This window comes from Parasteatoda tepidariorum, chromosome 7, assembly GCF_043381705.1.
Source record: "Parasteatoda tepidariorum isolate YZ-2023 chromosome 7, CAS_Ptep_4.0, whole genome shotgun sequence".
Lineage (NCBI taxonomy): Eukaryota > Metazoa > Arthropoda > Arachnida > Araneae > Theridiidae > Parasteatoda > Parasteatoda tepidariorum.
In genome coordinates, this window is record NC_092210.1 from 89,424,834 (window position 1) to 89,441,890 (window position 17,057).

The 17,057-nt window shown below is 29.3% G+C and overlaps 1 protein-coding gene across 3 annotated transcripts in view; it reads right to left on the bottom strand.

Annotated features, from left to right (window-relative positions):
- The window catches only part of LOC107457197 (uncharacterized), a 53,751-nt gene extending 36,698 nt beyond the window's left edge, over positions 1-17,053 (bottom strand). Inside the window, exons 1-5 of one of the 3 annotated variants that reach the window (XM_071182921.1) lie at positions 16,840-17,041; positions 16,564-16,694; positions 13,719-13,770; positions 4,206-9,321; positions 1,152-1,232 (exon numbers count right to left, since the gene is read on the bottom strand). In XM_071182921.1, coding sequence (XP_071039022.1) covers positions 1,152-1,232; positions 4,206-9,300 — 5,176 coding nt within the window. In that variant the 5' untranslated portion in view covers positions 9,301-9,321; positions 13,719-13,770; positions 16,564-16,694; positions 16,840-17,041. Of the gene's footprint in view, positions 1-1,151; positions 1,233-4,205; positions 9,322-10,613; positions 10,698-13,718; positions 13,771-16,563; positions 16,695-16,839 lie in introns of those variants that run through there. The other 2 variants (XM_071182922.1, XM_071182923.1) reach the window with 2 other exon arrangements.
- Between the last annotated feature and the right edge of the window lie 4 nt (positions 17,054-17,057).

Here is a 17,057-nt window from a genome sequence, read left to right on the forward strand (position 1 = left end):
ATTTCATAAATTGTCATTGCATCAGAAAAAAAAAAAAAATTTAGAAATCTACGACAAAAATTGAAAAAAGTCTGATGATAATTCCCCGTGTGTATATACGATGAAAACTCTCTTTACATATTTAAAGAGCTGAATCATTTGAGCGGCAATTTGTGCAAATTTGGCATACACCGATCGTAGGCGACAAAAGGGAATTAAATAAATGTATAATTCGAGGTTCACATGTTCTAACAAATTATAATTTGAAAAATTTGCAACAATCAAGTGATAACTGCGGAAAAATTGAAAAAAAAAAAAAAAAGATACAGTACAGAGCCCGTTATCCGGAAAACCAAAAAACTGGAACGAAATTCGATAAATTTTCCCGCCATTAATTTTTTTTATTCATAAGATTTTAGGATTTTCCTTTCCTTTTTGAAAGATGTTCACCTTACCATCATTAGTGTATCACTTAATTGTTTTTTCTTCTTTCTAAGATTATTTCCAATTTTTTTTTTATAGTTGGGTTTAACAATAAAAAAAAACGGCTTTTTGTAGTGATTCCGAAAACCGGAAATATCAGTTATCCGGAAAAGCGATGGCCCCGATCGTTCCGGATAATCGGTTCCCTACTGTATAATTAACACTTCAAACAGTGAATATTCAGGTATTCGAGATTTGAAATCCTCATATCATAACATTATCAGGATTTTGTAAATTTTTGATTATATTTCCGTTAGTCATTGCCACAGATTTTCTTAGTTATTAATGATTCATTATCACATGCGAGAAATTTCAAATAATGTATTTGAAGGACCACTTTTTTACACACTGGATCATTGACGATACACCTGTCAACTTATGAGGCTCTATTGATTGCTTTTTATTACTGAGCTTCGAATTACACATTTGAAGAATAACTGTTTGATGCACCCCATATGCAATAATTTTATTGAACACACGGTTTTGTTGATGGCATTTTCAACAGTTTGCGACTTCCACATAACTTTTAAAATTTTGATTTCTTTTATGAAGAATTTTTAATTACGATGTTGAATAACTACTTTATGATACGCTCTAGTGATTTGTAGAATTATGCAAATTAGAGGAAGAATCACATGTCTGTATATATGGTGAAAAAAAAAATGCAAACAGAAACTAGAATTACTTACCCATTGTGAAAGGAATTGCAACAGTTTCAAGTGAAAAACTTTTCCCACGAGGTGTCATCATAAAAGACGAAGACACTTCTTCTGTTTTATATATGAAAAAAAGTAAAACAAGAAATGTAAAGCAATGGTTACATAAATTGAGTTGTTTCAAAAGAAACACAAGAAACTAAAGTAGTTTAGAATTTGATATTTAAAAGGTCATGTATTCAATACTCTATGCATTCAACGACACCCTAACATTATAATGAACAATACACCAAGTCCAGTTTTGAATTTCAGACAACTACATCATTTAAGCAGTTCATCCTGGTATACAGTATACTCTCTATATCTCGTCTATCTATATAAGTTATAGCAGGGATGAGAGTAGTCAGAAAGTAAAAAAGAGGAAATCCAAGAAAAAAAAATAAATATATATATATATATATATATAAACAAAAATTTGACAAAAAAAGTTCGATTTTTAAACTTGTAAACCATGTGATAATAAATCCCGATATGAGGCTTTTAAATCACGTGAATTTGAAACTCTACATCGAATTTAAAAAATGCGCAAAATACAAATCATGATGCGTATTTTTTAGATCACGATGCATAATTTTTAAATCGCGCGATATTACAACCGCAAAAACGAATCACGACATTGGATTTTAAGCTCGCGTAGCTACATAGGGTTTTAAAAGCTCGTAAATACAAATCGCGATATTGGTTTTTTTAATCTCGTAAATAAGAATCGCAATGTACAATATTTAAATCGCCTGAATAAGAATCGCAACGTTAATCGCAACTTTTAAATCAGGTAAATACGAAAATCGATGTTTGATAATAAAATCGCAATTTTAAAAATACATAAATACAAAACACGATATTGGATTTTTAAATCTCGTAAATAAGAATCATAATGTACGATATTTAAATAGCGCAAATAAGAATCGCAATGCGCAACTTTTAAATCAGGTAAATACGAAAATCGATGATTGATATTAAAATCGCGTGAATAAAAATCGAGTTATTTGCAGAGTCTGGACTTGAAATTTCTAAAAGGCTTGTTTGTATTGCTTTTGTTTAGACATAATAAATAAAAATTTACAAGATTAATTGAATGAGCAAATAAATATTTTCACCGCAAATCCACCTATATATTTTTTTCTATTTTTTTGTTTGTTTTCACGCCAGAATACAAGAAGCAGCGACGTCTGAATTACGAAAATACGAGCTATCCCGCCGACGGATAAAAAATACGGAAAATCTTATTTTCTGTGCGTGAAATCGGAGAAAATAGCTAATATAAGTAAAAATGCGGAAGGGTTAGCAGCTAGGACGTAGTTTGAATTTTCTGTTTATCTTTGAAAATCGTAAATAAATATAATTATTTTACTTCAATGACTGAATTTTAAAAAAAAAAGCGAGATATTTATTAAAAAAACGAAACTTTTAGAGAATCGGAGTTTTTGATAAAAAGGTTGAAATTCGAGAGACAAAAAGAATCTCATCCCTGTATAAAGATCAACCAGTTTTATCCCAAGGAAATGATTTTTAGAGAAACTTCAGAGGGTGGAATAAAGACTTCAGTAATTTCGCTCCGTGGAAAATTAAATTCCTCATAAAATATTTTAACTTGTGCAAAAAAAAATTTCAGCGGAAATCAGCGGGAAAAATGGAAAAATCTGAAAAAAAGCGGAAATCCGCGGATCCGCGGAAGAATCTCATCCCTGTTATAGGAAGGCTAAATTTCAAGATAGTGAGTTTTCGAGATAACAAGTAAAAAGATAAATATGTTCTAAAAAGTAGAAAAATTTATTATAAAATAGAACTATAGAAAGTAGCTTCATGAAACAAAAGAATAATTGCTAATAATTATGCATGTAATGATAGTTGACTTTAAGTTTAAATACAGCAATGATAATTTTCAAAAGACAAAAATAATTATGCATTAAATAGAAAAGAATTGGTCTACAACAAACGTACGTTGTGATTTTGCCTTTAAAAAAAAATCATTTCCCGTTTTGGAAAATATTTGACAAAAAGAGGTTTTGAGGAGAAACTCTTCGCATAGGAACTCAAATTAACAATTGGATATGTAATGAATGGCAAGAGGAAAAAATATTTTTTTGACATAACAAGGTTTTCGAGATATAAAATCTTGGGATATCAAGAGTAGGACTGTGCTAACAAAAATTTAATTACATTTTATTTCATTTCCGAAAATCACTTCAAAATTAAGTGGTGAAAACATGTTTTAAAAACAATAGGCTTAATTTGCAAAGCTATTTGGCAACAAAAGTTTCTTAAAAATTATTCAAATTACAATTTCTTTGAAAGAGAAAGTTATCGTGCATTGTACCTAAGGTATCATTAATTTTCTCTGAATGAAAGAACGACACATTCCCCTATTATCAGTCAACGATTGGTGCTCTGCAAAAGAATTAGAATATTTAGCATCTGTCAAATATTCAGCCTTTCTACTAATGTAAAATTATCGGCTTTCATTGAAGTGACTGGTGCCGACAACTACAATGTCTTTACGTATTTGCTTCGTGGTATCTTAAAAAATTATTATATTTTGATAAGTTTAATGATTTTTAAAATAGTTCTTGAAAACTATCATCAGCATGGATCAAAATTAACTATTGTAAATTCAAAATGCTTGTTACAATTTATTATTGGTGGCTTTCAAATGTTCTTATGTAAAGAAATAGATTAACAGTATACAAATGTAGAAGCTAAGGTATAACGAATAATTTTTCAAGTGTCAATTGCAGAATAGAATATAATATTGTCCAAAACGTTTTTAGCTAGTAATTTAGCTTAAGATAAGCTGCAAGCTTCACATTTCGATAGAGCAACAGGCTTACATTTTAAATCTGTAAATAGATAATGCCAAGTAGCATAAATATCCATCAGTCTGTTTATGTGTGAAAATTAATTAAATTAAAATAATTAAAGCGTAGGCATTGAACAGGCTCTTGAAATAAATAATCAATGAAACAAACATTCACTTACGTCTGATCAGCAAAATGAATAATAGTAATAATAATAATAAAAAAAAATTACCTTTCATATCCTCCACAGTTTTCAGTTCTTTCTTCATAGCTAGACTTGCGATATTCATGTCAGGAGAGAATGGCCGAGGAGCTTTCTTTGAACGCTTTGACTTCTTTACTGTAGAGCTATTATCTGCCACGGGAGGAGCTTCTTCAATTTTAATGTTCAGAGAAGAGCTGGGAAAGTCAATCAATGGCATTTCTTCAATATCCATTGGTTCTTCCTTAACTACGACAGGTGGAACAGGGAGGTTTTCAGATTGAACATTAAAATTATTAGACAAAGTTTTATCACAGTTTTCTATACTTTTTGAAACATCAGAGTTATCCTCAGTTGTATCAACATTTACTGTAGAAGAATTCGCTGGAGTTTTAGTGGCACAAGTAATAGTAACAGAGTCTTTTTGATTAGAAGAGTCCTCAAATGAATTTAACAAATCAGAGGCATCAGGAATAGAGTCAGTTGAGCATTTTCGCTCAGAAAAATACCATTTTATGGAACCTTTTTTAGCTGAAGAATTAAGATTTTTAGCCACAGTTAATTTTACTTTTGGACACGTCTTTTTCTTTGAAGTGAGATTAGTAACCGATTTTTTCCTGCCCCTTTTCTTCTTTGTTTCAGAACTATTACTTTCATCTAATATTGTTTCGCATGAATTTGTCAGATTCAAATTCTCATTTTTTTCAGTTGCGGCTGTATTCTGACAACACTTATTTCCTGAAAGATCAAGTTCTTCTTGTAGAATTTGATTACCTAAATCTTCCATACTATTTCCATCATCAAGGTTTAAGGGCAAAACTGCATTATTCTTATCAGAAAGATCTACTTGTATGTCACTATTTTTACAAGAGTCTAGTTGGACACCATTATTTTTATCAAAAGAATCTGAGTCCATATCAGCACTAATTTTACTGGAAGAATTTAACTGGCTGTCACTATTAATTTTATCAGAAGAGTCTAGTCTGATGTCATTATTAACTTCATCATAAGAGTTTAAATGGACATTGCTATCAAATTCAACAGAGTCAATCTGGATGTCACTATTAGTTTCTACAGAAGAGACTTGATGCCTGTTATTATCATCATTTACATTAGAAGGATCTTGCTCGATGTTATTAATTTTATCATCAGATATTTTTAACTGGATATTACTGTCAATTTTACTAGAACAGTCTATCTGAATATCACTATAAACTTCATTAGAAGAATTAAGTTTAATATCACAATTTTTATTGGAAATGCCTAATGAAGCATCACTGTCACCTCTTACATTTGAAACAATATCTGACAAAATGGAAGAAATGAGCTTATCTTCACAAGTATTAGAAACTGTTACAAGTGTTCCTTCAGATTTATAAGACGACATGCTATTTTCACAAATATCAAAAAATTTTCTGCCAGATTTTATTTCATTATCTAAAATTTCATCACCCACATTAATCTTCTTTTCAGTAATATTAAAAGTTTCAGGGCATTCACTACCGATATCAGAGAGGTTTATAGACTGGGATACAATGTTTTTATTTTCATTTCCTTCGACTGAGGATATATCACCTACCAAGTTATCAGCACTTAATTTAGAATCATCATTTACTTGAACATCATGAGTTTGATTTAAACAGCTTTCTTCATTATTTATAGATGAGGATTGAGCATTTAATTCAAATTCATCTGAATTATTACTAGCATTAACAGCATTTGGTTCAACTATTTTTGCTATGGGATCTGTTAGTTTTTCTGAGTCATTTAACAATAACTCATCCAAAGAGTTTGCTTTAGGAGAAATAGTTAAGCTGGCATTGATCAAAGAATCACCAGAATTTGAATGATCAAGCTGCGTTCCTGGAAAATCATTCTCTAGGTGATTAGAATTTTCAATCTCAGAATCAACTTCCTTCTGGTGAAGAGAGGTACTGCTAGTATCATGCTCAAATCCATCCTCATTTGGAGTTCCCATTTTATCAACTACCTTCGTTCTGAAAGTAGAAGTAAGAGTTTTGTTATTTGATTGGTCACAATTTTCATTTTTTGAGTCACAACAATTAAGATCACTTTCATTTAAACTATTCTCATTGGACTTGGAATTTGGTTTTTTAAAAAGAACTTTAAGTGTTTTTATTCTTTTTCTTTTATTTTTACAGGTAGATTTCATTTTGGATTTGTTGATTAAATTACTAGGTGTTTCTGTAACTAGAGTCTTTTCTAATGAAATACTTTTAGCTTGTTTTCCTTTTCTTTTCAATTTCCCCCCAGTTATTGTTTTGATTTCTTGTATGATATCAATTGGTTTACTTATTTTTTTCTTTCCTTTCAAAGATTTGACAGATAAAAAGTTTCTTTTTGCTTTGTTTTTAAAACTATGTGCAAAATACTTCCTTCTTTTATTATTTGGAGCTGGAAGATTTGGAGATTTGTTTTCAATTACTTCAGTATCTGACTTTTCAGGTGTTTGTAGTAATCTTCCTGATTGTCGACGTTTACAAGAAGATGGACTTGATAAACTTTCAACCATTTTAATAAGATTGCCATCTTCAGTGTTAAAATTTACTTCGGTATCTGACTTTTCAGGTGTTCGTAGTAATCTTCCCGACTGTCGACGTTTGCATGAAGGAGTCATAGATGGACTAGGTAAATCTTCAATAATTTTAATAAGGCTTCCATATTCAGTGTTGAAATCTTGATTTTGTTCAGGTACAGTTTTTTCTGGCGTTTTCAATAATCTTCCTGTATGGCGGAGCTGTCTAGATCTAAGAGAACCTACAGGTGAAGCTGTTAATGTCTCAGCCTTTTCAATATTAAGCGAAGTATTATTGTGCATATCATTAGTCTGATCAAGGCAAGGAGAAGAATCTGTATCTTTCATAGATGTTTTTCTTCTTCTGACATCTGGATTACTGGCTGATACATTTAATAATACATCAGTCTCTTGATTAAGAGCATCAACATTAACTGTAGAACTGAGATCATTAGTTTCTAATATTTTATTACATTTTATAATATCTTTATCTACTAACTTGTGAGTCATGTCATCAGAAATTTCTGCAACCGTGGATGAAATGATTTTGATATCCTTTTTTGAATTAGATACAGAAACCAGAGAAGGCTGTTTATTTTGTTTTCTCTTATATTTGTATTTGATTACTTTATTTGGCTCATTGTGCTCATCATTTAATACTTGTGCATTTGTAGGTGTATTTAGTGCTTCAGCTAAATGAGATTCAGTGGGTTCTATGTGCGTGACATCTACACAAGCATCTTCGGAAAAGTCATCATCATCAAATCCAAACAATATGTCATTTAAAGTTGAATTATATGCTTTACAAATTTCAGTTTTAGGCACAAGAGAAACTGAAGTAGATTGTTGATCACCCTTTATATTAGATGGCTTAGATCTTAGAGATTTTTTCGCTTGCGTTTTAAAAGCTTTTGCCATAACATCCATAATCAAATCGGCAGAACTTACAGATTCCCTTTCTTTTGTTTTTTGTAACTCAGTGTTTTGGTTCGATAAATCATAATCCAAGTTTTGTTCATCATTGTCTTGCGATTTTCCCGTGGATGGATTTTCGATTTCAGTATCTTGCAAAATAGGCTCATTCCTAATCTTCTCCAGACTGTTGTGTACAGTTTTGGAAGGTGTAACGAAAGATTTTTCAGTTTCTTGTACCTTAAAATCTTTCTGATACTTGGAAGGAGACTTTATTTTAGGCGAACAGAAATTATCGGACATGATATCAAACGGCTCATTAATGACATTTGGTTTAATAGAAGTTTTAGAATATTTGATGTGTGGTTCAACAAGAGTGAAATTTTTCGACTTGACAAGCGAAGAAGCAGAATCTTGCTTTGGTTTTGAATAAATATGTGGTGACACAGTATTATTTACAGATTTTAAGGTAACAGGACTAACATACTGTTTGGGAGCTATTATTTGAAACATTTTGCACCTGTTATTATTTGAAACATCTTTAAATCTGTTAATGCTAGTAACAAGAGGCAATTTGTAGTTTTGTGCACCCAAACTCTGTTGTTTTATAGGAAATAAAGTGGATTTCTGTGGAGAAGAAAAATGAGGACCGACGATTCTGATTAATCTCTCATTTCCATTAAAGTTTTGTTTAATAACAGAATGCGTTACATCAGACAGATTGTCAGAAACCCTATTCAGGAACAGTGGCATATTTTTATTACCAGTTTCAAAACCATTACTTGGTATTGTTTTTGGATGTAATGCACTTACAAGAATGCCAGATGCATTAGTAGGTAAAGATTTACTACCACTCACTGGTTTTTTAACTTTAGGAATTCTTGAAATAGGTTTTGCTCGCACTCTTTTAACACCAGGACTTATCCCACTTTTTTTAGGAGTCTTCACATGAGATAAAGGCCAATTACTAACCTTAATATTGTTCATTTTTACAAAATTTTCAATATCTAATTTTTCACACTTAATTACAGGATATTTACCAAACACTTTTATGTGATTCTTGACAAAATCTTTGCCCTTTGAAAAATTTCTATATTTCTTTAGTGGATTTGAAAAACCTAAAGGACTTTTAGGCTTGATATATTTTTTGGGAGATATTTTATTTGGAGAGAAAACATTTTCTTTGATTTTAGTTGGACTACCAATATTAAGTGGAACTTCTGCCAAATTCATATCTAGAATTGGTAAAGGGGGGTCACCTGCTGCATGAACAGCAGGTGCACCCGAAGTATTATCATAAGAATCTAGTGTTTTTAATGTTGTGTTATCTGGTAAAGCAGGAGTGGAATCAATTAATGAAGTTGTAACACGGAACTGAGAATGACTATCATCTGCAGTTGAATCAACAGCATTTTCAGGGGTCGTTTCAGTTAAAAGGGGAATATCTTGCAAAAAAGCTGACAAATCAATGGTAACTGGTTCTTCTTCTACTTCTTCTGGTTCAAAAATTTCTGGGTAATTTACTTTTTCATTATCCTCATGGTAATCGTAAGTATCAAATTTTGTCTGTTCACAAGATAGCAAATTATCAACAGATTCAATATATGAAGCTCGTCCTTTGACACACCGCCTTCTGTTACTAGGACCAAACAAGCTCTCAGTGATTATTGTTGCCATGTTGAGAAAATTGTACAGAAACTGCAATAAAATATTCAAAATGTAACCAATCAGAATTCAATTTCTTTCAATAAATAAATGTACACAGGCTTCTTATTGATTCATGCAAAATTTCACCAAAACTTTTGTTTAAAAATAAGGTCTAAGAGCTTAAAAATGAGATAGTTGTAAAAATGCTGGAAAAATAAAACGCCCATGAATTGATTGATTTTAAATTCAGAATGATTTGAAAAAATTTGAGCATTAATCTTTACTATAACTAAACTTAAATCAAACTACAGTTCAAGCAGACTTAGCAAAAATAGTAACTGTTAAAGGTACATATCACTTAATATGTAGTACAGAGTTCAGTTTCCTACCCGCAAATGCTGTTAAAAGATGTCAAATAAATTTTTTCTTTTCAATTGGGCACATTATGTTTGTCAGACTATTAACCAATAATAAAAAATTATCGTTGTTTAAAGTAATATAAAAAGCAATGTAGGTAATTAAATGAATTTTGGATAATGCAAACTGAAAATCACTGCATTTTGCTCAAATAAAAAGAAATACATACTAACATAGTCAAATCACAAATATATTTTTAATAATTTTAATAGAAATGACACTTGAAATTATTTAAAAAAAAATTATTCTAAATTTATTTTCTTATTCCTGCAAAGGCTGCATATGAACAACTACAAAAATCTATATATACTGTGTTCATTAAAATATTAATCTCAAATAAGAAATATTTAATCATTAACAATAAATGAGATTTCAGAAAATAAGTTAAATATAAAAAAATGGTTCCTTAATCATAAGCAAACAACAGAATAAAATATAATGTAGAAAAATACGAACACAATGAATATATTTTTTATAACATTCATTAATCAAAGAATTATTCATTAATCAAAATCATATTTTCAATCACATTTTACTTTTTGAAAAACTCATTTTGATTTTTAATTAAAATCTCTATATATCTATCTATTAATATATAAAAAGAATATTGAAAAAATATTTTTTTTATCCAGCAATTGTTAACTAAATTGCTTTACCAAACACTATATTAACATCATTTAAGAAAATATTTCCCATTTTAATGAAAAAAGATTAAGTTCTAAGTTATTTTACATTAGAAATATTTTCTCATTTAAAAATATTTGCTAGTGATACAATATTAAAGATACTAAAAATGATATTTTTGTAAAATTAATTCTAATGAATTAATTTTTTATTACTAGCTTATTTTAAAAAGATGGTTTACATGCACAGGTTAAATCAGAAACATAATGATTTTCTCCACATTTATTACGTTTTGTACATACTCTTTACATTCATGATCTTTAGTTTCCTTGAAGATTGCTGATGCATAATTTGCAACTTAGTATTGATTGTACATTGCAACTTTCCTCGTCAAATTACTATTTCTTTTCTATTGGTTTGATGCCATTAAATAACTTTTTATTCGAGCGATATACATGTTAACCTGGCTGCCAGTGATTCTTTATTTGCTGTATGTCTATAAAAATGTGCTGAAAGCTCTTTTTTTGTGACAACTAATGTAAGAGAACAGGGGACTGTCTAGGTTTTTCTGAGAGGTACCTATTTTGTGAAAACTTAGATATAATCTGTGAAAATTAAAAATTATATTAAAAAATCAACACAAAAATAAAATTTTAATAAAAGTATTTTGTGAAACTACTTTTTTTTTCTTAAGTTGAATTTGTAAAGGTACCTCTAAATCAAGGCTCAAAAACTCCCAACGAATTTCTCAAATCTGACGTCGAGTGGACGACCATTTTCCCATTAATGCTCGTGATACATTTTCAATTTTTTAAATCCTTCAAGAGTCTAACGCCTCACTTCTAAAATGACCCCACTAATCTAGAAATCCTGTTAATTCCTTCGGCAGACCAAATGCGCATGCTCACGTAAATGGTAAAGAAAAGAAAAGTTGCTCTGTGCATGCGCATTTGGACTCCAAACGAAGAAATTAACAACTCCTCTGATCACGTAACGCCCAACTCATGAGGTCACTGTAGACTTCTCCTTGCTGCCTCCAACCAGGGCTCTCAAATACTGGAGATTTACATATTTACGGCAGCAAAGCAATAGCAATTATTTTGATAGCGGAATCAGAAATGATACCAATAAAAAGGTGAAAACCATAACAGTAAAGAGTGGTCCATCCAACGATATCGGAAAAAAAGAAAAAGTCTTCAAATTTACGACAAAGAGAAGAGAAAGCGACCATTTCTAGAGATTTGGAAAAAAGAATTTCCATGGGTGGAGTTCTCTGTAGTATGTGGTTAAATAAAACCTTCTTTAAACAGAATTCTTAGACCAGAAACTAACCATTTGCCACAAGAGGTGTCAACAAAAAAAAAGTTGCGACTTAAGTAAATAACTGGTCACTTTTTTCACACACCTTTTTTAAATTATTAATTTCATACTTTTGTGTTTGCCTCAGTAGTTCACTATTTCTAACCGAAGTTAGTATCCCCCCCCGCCTTATGTTCTTGCAATTTATCCAAAGTTTTTCTTTTCTTTAACAAATCTGCATAAATGAGTGAGTCATTATGGTGCACGAATAAGAACTGAACAATAAAATGGAATGATGTAAGGGCGGAATAAATGTCTTGTTTATGAGATTTTACGTAAGTATCAAAAATTAAATTATAGATTAGCGAAATCCTGAGAAAATTTTGTCAGAATATAAATTATTAATTCACTGAAATCCGTGAATAATCGGTCTTGAGATTTGTGGAACCCCGCGAATTAGTGGAAGAATCACAAGCCTGCAAGGTTGTTAATTAAATAGAATAAAATTCACTAACTTTCCAGATATATTTTTCACGTTTTTTTTTGAACGATAGTCAAATATATTCTAAGAAATTGAACTTTAAAGAAGTTATATATTTAAAGTTAAATCCTTAAGGAGCTTCTAGACTTAATTTTGTTCAAATTTAGCCTTAGGAAATTACAAACTTTAAAAATTTGTTTGACATTTTTTTAAAATAGAATAAAAAATGATTAAAAATTTATCTTTTACAAGGCATTAACTTTGGGCAAACTGATATTATAATCGTGAGAAATTTTTTTCAATTGGCTTAAAAAGTTTTCAAGATACGCAAAAAGTAAAATTAACATTAAGGGGGTCGAAACTTTATAATGGTCAACTGACCAAACTATTAGGACCACATTTTCCAGATTGCAGCTACCCCCATATTTTAAGGGGTCGGAAATCCGAATCAGTTAGAGAAAAAGTATGGTTATCCAGAGAAAGTACGTTTTTGCATCTGATTTCATAACTTAAAATACCATCTGCACCAGGGTTGGAGTTTTTGCCGGCAAAAAGGGGTTTTTGCCAGGACAGTGGCAAAAACCTGGTAAAAACAGGCAAAAACTGGTAAAAACCGGCAAAAACCAAATTATCTAAATTGCTGATAAAATATTATTACAAAATACTTGAAACAAATTTAAATCAATCATAAGGAATAATAATTTTGATACATTACATGAAAAAATTATTTTTAACATATTAATAATTAATATAATGGTAATAATTTTTAAAAGATTGAAAGTTTGTGATCTCTTTTCATTTTAGAATCCTAAAATAAATGTTTTTTTACAAATAAATAAATATTATTATTTGCATAATATTATTATTTATTATAAAAAATTATTATTTGTACAATAATTAACTACACATATTGATAGTTATTTTATGTTTTAAATTATAATTATATAAGTTCATTTCACTGGAGAAAAAAAAAGAATAATCACAAATTTTCCAATCAATAATCTTTTAAACTACTAAAATGATATATTATTACATGATCATTTAATTATGGAATAATAATTTTGTTAATTTTTTTGTAATTATTTATATTTATAGTATATATTTCAATTTTAGGAATAATTTTGTATCAAAAATGTGTTTTTGTCCTCTCATCTTGGAAAATATAGGTTTTTGCCACTTTTTGCCAATTTGCTTGGCAAAAACCTGTTTTTGCCAGGACGGTTTTTACCGGTATTTACCATGGTTTTTTCCACCTGTGGCAAAATCTTGCCAACCCTGATCTGCACTAATTAGTCTTTGAGGTTCACCCTTCAACCATTAAGATCAAGTCCTTGAATACGAAGATCCAATCATTAGATCAAAATTTATTAAGGGTGGTAAATTTTTTCCTTGTCGCACTGTAAATAAACCATAAAACACAATAGTATTACAAAGAAAAGATGATTTTTTTTAAAGAACAGAAAATTATTAATAAATAGAATATTTAAAAAGAAAAAAAAAAAAGACCTAACTATTGGGACCACACTTGACAGGTTGTAGCTACCCCTTATATTTCGGAACTCAGAAATTCAAAGAACAAATGAAGACTATATAAAACAAAGAATATATAAAACATATAAAGACTTACTTAAGATGAAAGGAAAGCTTCAGTACAATACAATAAACATATATTTCTCATCCTGCAAATAAAGATCATGTAAGAAATCTCATTTAAAATACTACAGAAAATGCAAAATCTTTGATTCCAATTGCGTCTTATAACAAAAAAAAAAAACTGCTTAAAGGGTGTGAAAAATTTGCAATGACGCATCTTATAGGACGCCCAATTCTTTAGGCATGCGTGGTCGGACAAAATGTTTTCTGGTGCACTATCAATCAAATAGTATTAATTATGCATTTAAATAAAATAATACAAACGTGCTTAAAAAAATCAGTCAAATTTTTTTTTTAATCCCTTGTCTACAATCAATGGTAGAAAACATGATAATTTCTCTGCTATATTTTTTTTTCTAAGTATTTTCCCTTCGTATTTATTTTGTCTTCAATTAACTCAGCAACAGAGGCCAGTTCTTTAAGTAACAGTGAAGGATCAGCCTATGAAATAAAATAAGTTTGTACTAGACCAGGGATGGCGAACCAATGGCACGTGACACAATATTTTGGGCACGCCACCAATCACCATGTTCACTATTAACAATTAAATTAAAATTCACAAAAAACAAACAAAAAAATGAACAATTATTTATAAAAAATTACAATTAATGCAAAAAAAAAAAAAATTAATAAATAACTAATAAAAAACAAAACAAGAGAACAATTACGCTATGCGAGTGAAAGCGAAATAAAATAATATGATAAGATAAGAAGAAAGAGATAACATGAAGAAAAAAATTCATTCATACTAGGGATGTAACGAATATTCGGCCACTATTCGCTATTCGGCCTAGCCGAATACTGAAGTTATTTGGCTAAATATGAATACTATTAGATATTTGGCTGAATAAGTGCATAATAATAAAGAAAGATATTTTTTTAAATGTGCTTTTAAATACATTTAATCATGACTATTGCAGAGTTACATTTCACTGCATTAATTATTAGAAAATCTAACATTTACTCAATTTAAGTTGTATAATACATAAGTGTATTTAATAATGTTACATAAATAAAAACATTTTCTTGTTGCAAATTTGTTAATATTTATTACATTTTTAATTTAAAATTTGAAAATTATTTAATTACAAAATTAAAATTTCAGAAGTGAAACTTTTGAAAAAGTTCTTAATTTTCTGGGTTTTAATAATTTTTCTAACTAAAAAGAAAGTTAAGAATACATTTAACAGTAGTAATGAGTTCTTATTTTAAATAAAATAGCATATAAATTACAAGTATAACTATAACTAAAATATGCTATTATTAATTATTTAGATTTATAAAAGCCATATTGCCTTGTTATTGGCATCAAGATATTTAAATTATTACAAAAAATAAATCAAGTTGTTAAAATTTTTTTAAATATACAAAGATTAAAAAAGCAATTTTGTTAATATTTATTTCATTTTTAATTTAAAATTTGAAAATTACTTTAATTACAATCAAAAGAGAAATTTTTAAAAAGTAAGTATTCGGCCACCGAATATTCGGTATTCGGCCTAAAATTTGGCCGAATATTCGGCCCCATCACTATTCGTTACATCACTAATTCATACTTTACACAGAATTGCCCAATAGTTAAAACATTTAACAATTTAATGGAAAAAAAGGAAATATTGGAGACATGAAATGCTAAACACCTAAACTAAAGCTGCCAGCATGCAGCATTTTAGTTAACACAAAAAAGTTTTCTTCTTTAACTTTTTAAAACTGTTGTACAATAAAGTTGTTTTTCATTCAGGGATAATAAACTCATAGTCAAAAACTAATCCTTTACATGCATAATTTTTTCTTATTTTTCTTTGGTATTCATAGCTGAAGGAAAACATTAGAATAATTCAAGTTAACAAGTTCCATCATTGCTATTACTTGAGTATCACTGCTATTTATTCATCGGGGTTGTTTTCGAATCGTGATCTGTCGAGCATACTACAATCGCCTTGGTGCCAAATAGATTTTAAGCTTGCAAATTTAAAAAACAAAACAAAACATGTAGATGTTTGCCTGGGGGAGGTTTCAAGTTATGGCTTTCAAGATGGTCCCTTTCTACGATGTTTTCATTAGTTTCTAGCAGGCCACTGGCAGGAAGTTTCTAAGACTTTGGGATTATTCTGTCACAGATTACGATACGGAAATCTCCCCTACTCTCCCTTACCTACTTCATTAACAATAACTTTAAATAAGCGAGACTTTACACTCTTGAAAATATTGATCCCTTATTTAAATAATTTATGACTCTTTACTGCAATTAAGGCCATTTTTAAAAAAGGACGAACTTTATAACTGTGAATTTACGTTTACTGGCTATTACCACACAAATACATAGCGTATAAGTTAGTTATAGATCTGAATATTGTTGAAGTAAAACTTATTTTCAATAATATAAACATTGCATCAGAATGAACAAAAATGAGACATATTTAGCAGTTTGTGACTAAATGGAGTTAACCTGCTGAATGAACACAAAAAAGAATTTCTTTTATATAATAATCTTTATATTATTAAATTTCGATTTAAATAAAATTAATTTCCATGTAAAAAATTCATTCATATTTACATATTATTAAAGGGTGACTTTATACAGGTTATTTATGAGGTACGAAAAAGTAATATGTAGACGAAGTACAAGAAACAATAATAAAAAAGATGCTAAGAGTTTTGAGGATTCGTATTTATATAAATGAAACAATGCTACATTGAATGTCAAAGAAATAAGTCTAACGAAACAATTAAAATTTCATCCACGTCAAGCACTAAATAGTTTAAAACTACAAGCCACAGTAAAAATCAAAAATATTTAGCATTAAAATATCACTTACCCATCATAATATATTATCTCAAAAGCATTTTCTGAACGCCCTTCCGCTGAACATCTATAAACTAGATCGAAACAATGGCTGCGTTCGTACTCTACGATCAGACAAGAGACATAAAGACAGGAGCAGTGTCACTATAAATTAAGGTTAGTTGAAAACTAATGTTTCAATCAGCAAAAAAGGTTCATTACAACAAAAAAAATCCTTTATAAGTATAACTGGCGCCAAAATCACATTCACTTTTAATTATTTGAAACAAAATGAATAAAACACATTTACCATAAAAATCATTGAGAAAAGCCAAATTAAAACCTTGTTCATATAAATAACATAATCAAATAATATGTTATTGTTTTTATTTTTAATAAGGTAATAATATTTAAAGTTATAAAAGCGTTTTACATTTTTTTTAGGGAAATTGCTGTAACTTGTAACTCGTCACCCACGCAGTTACAGTTTCATTTAAATTTAGCAACTTAGCAACAATTACGACATCC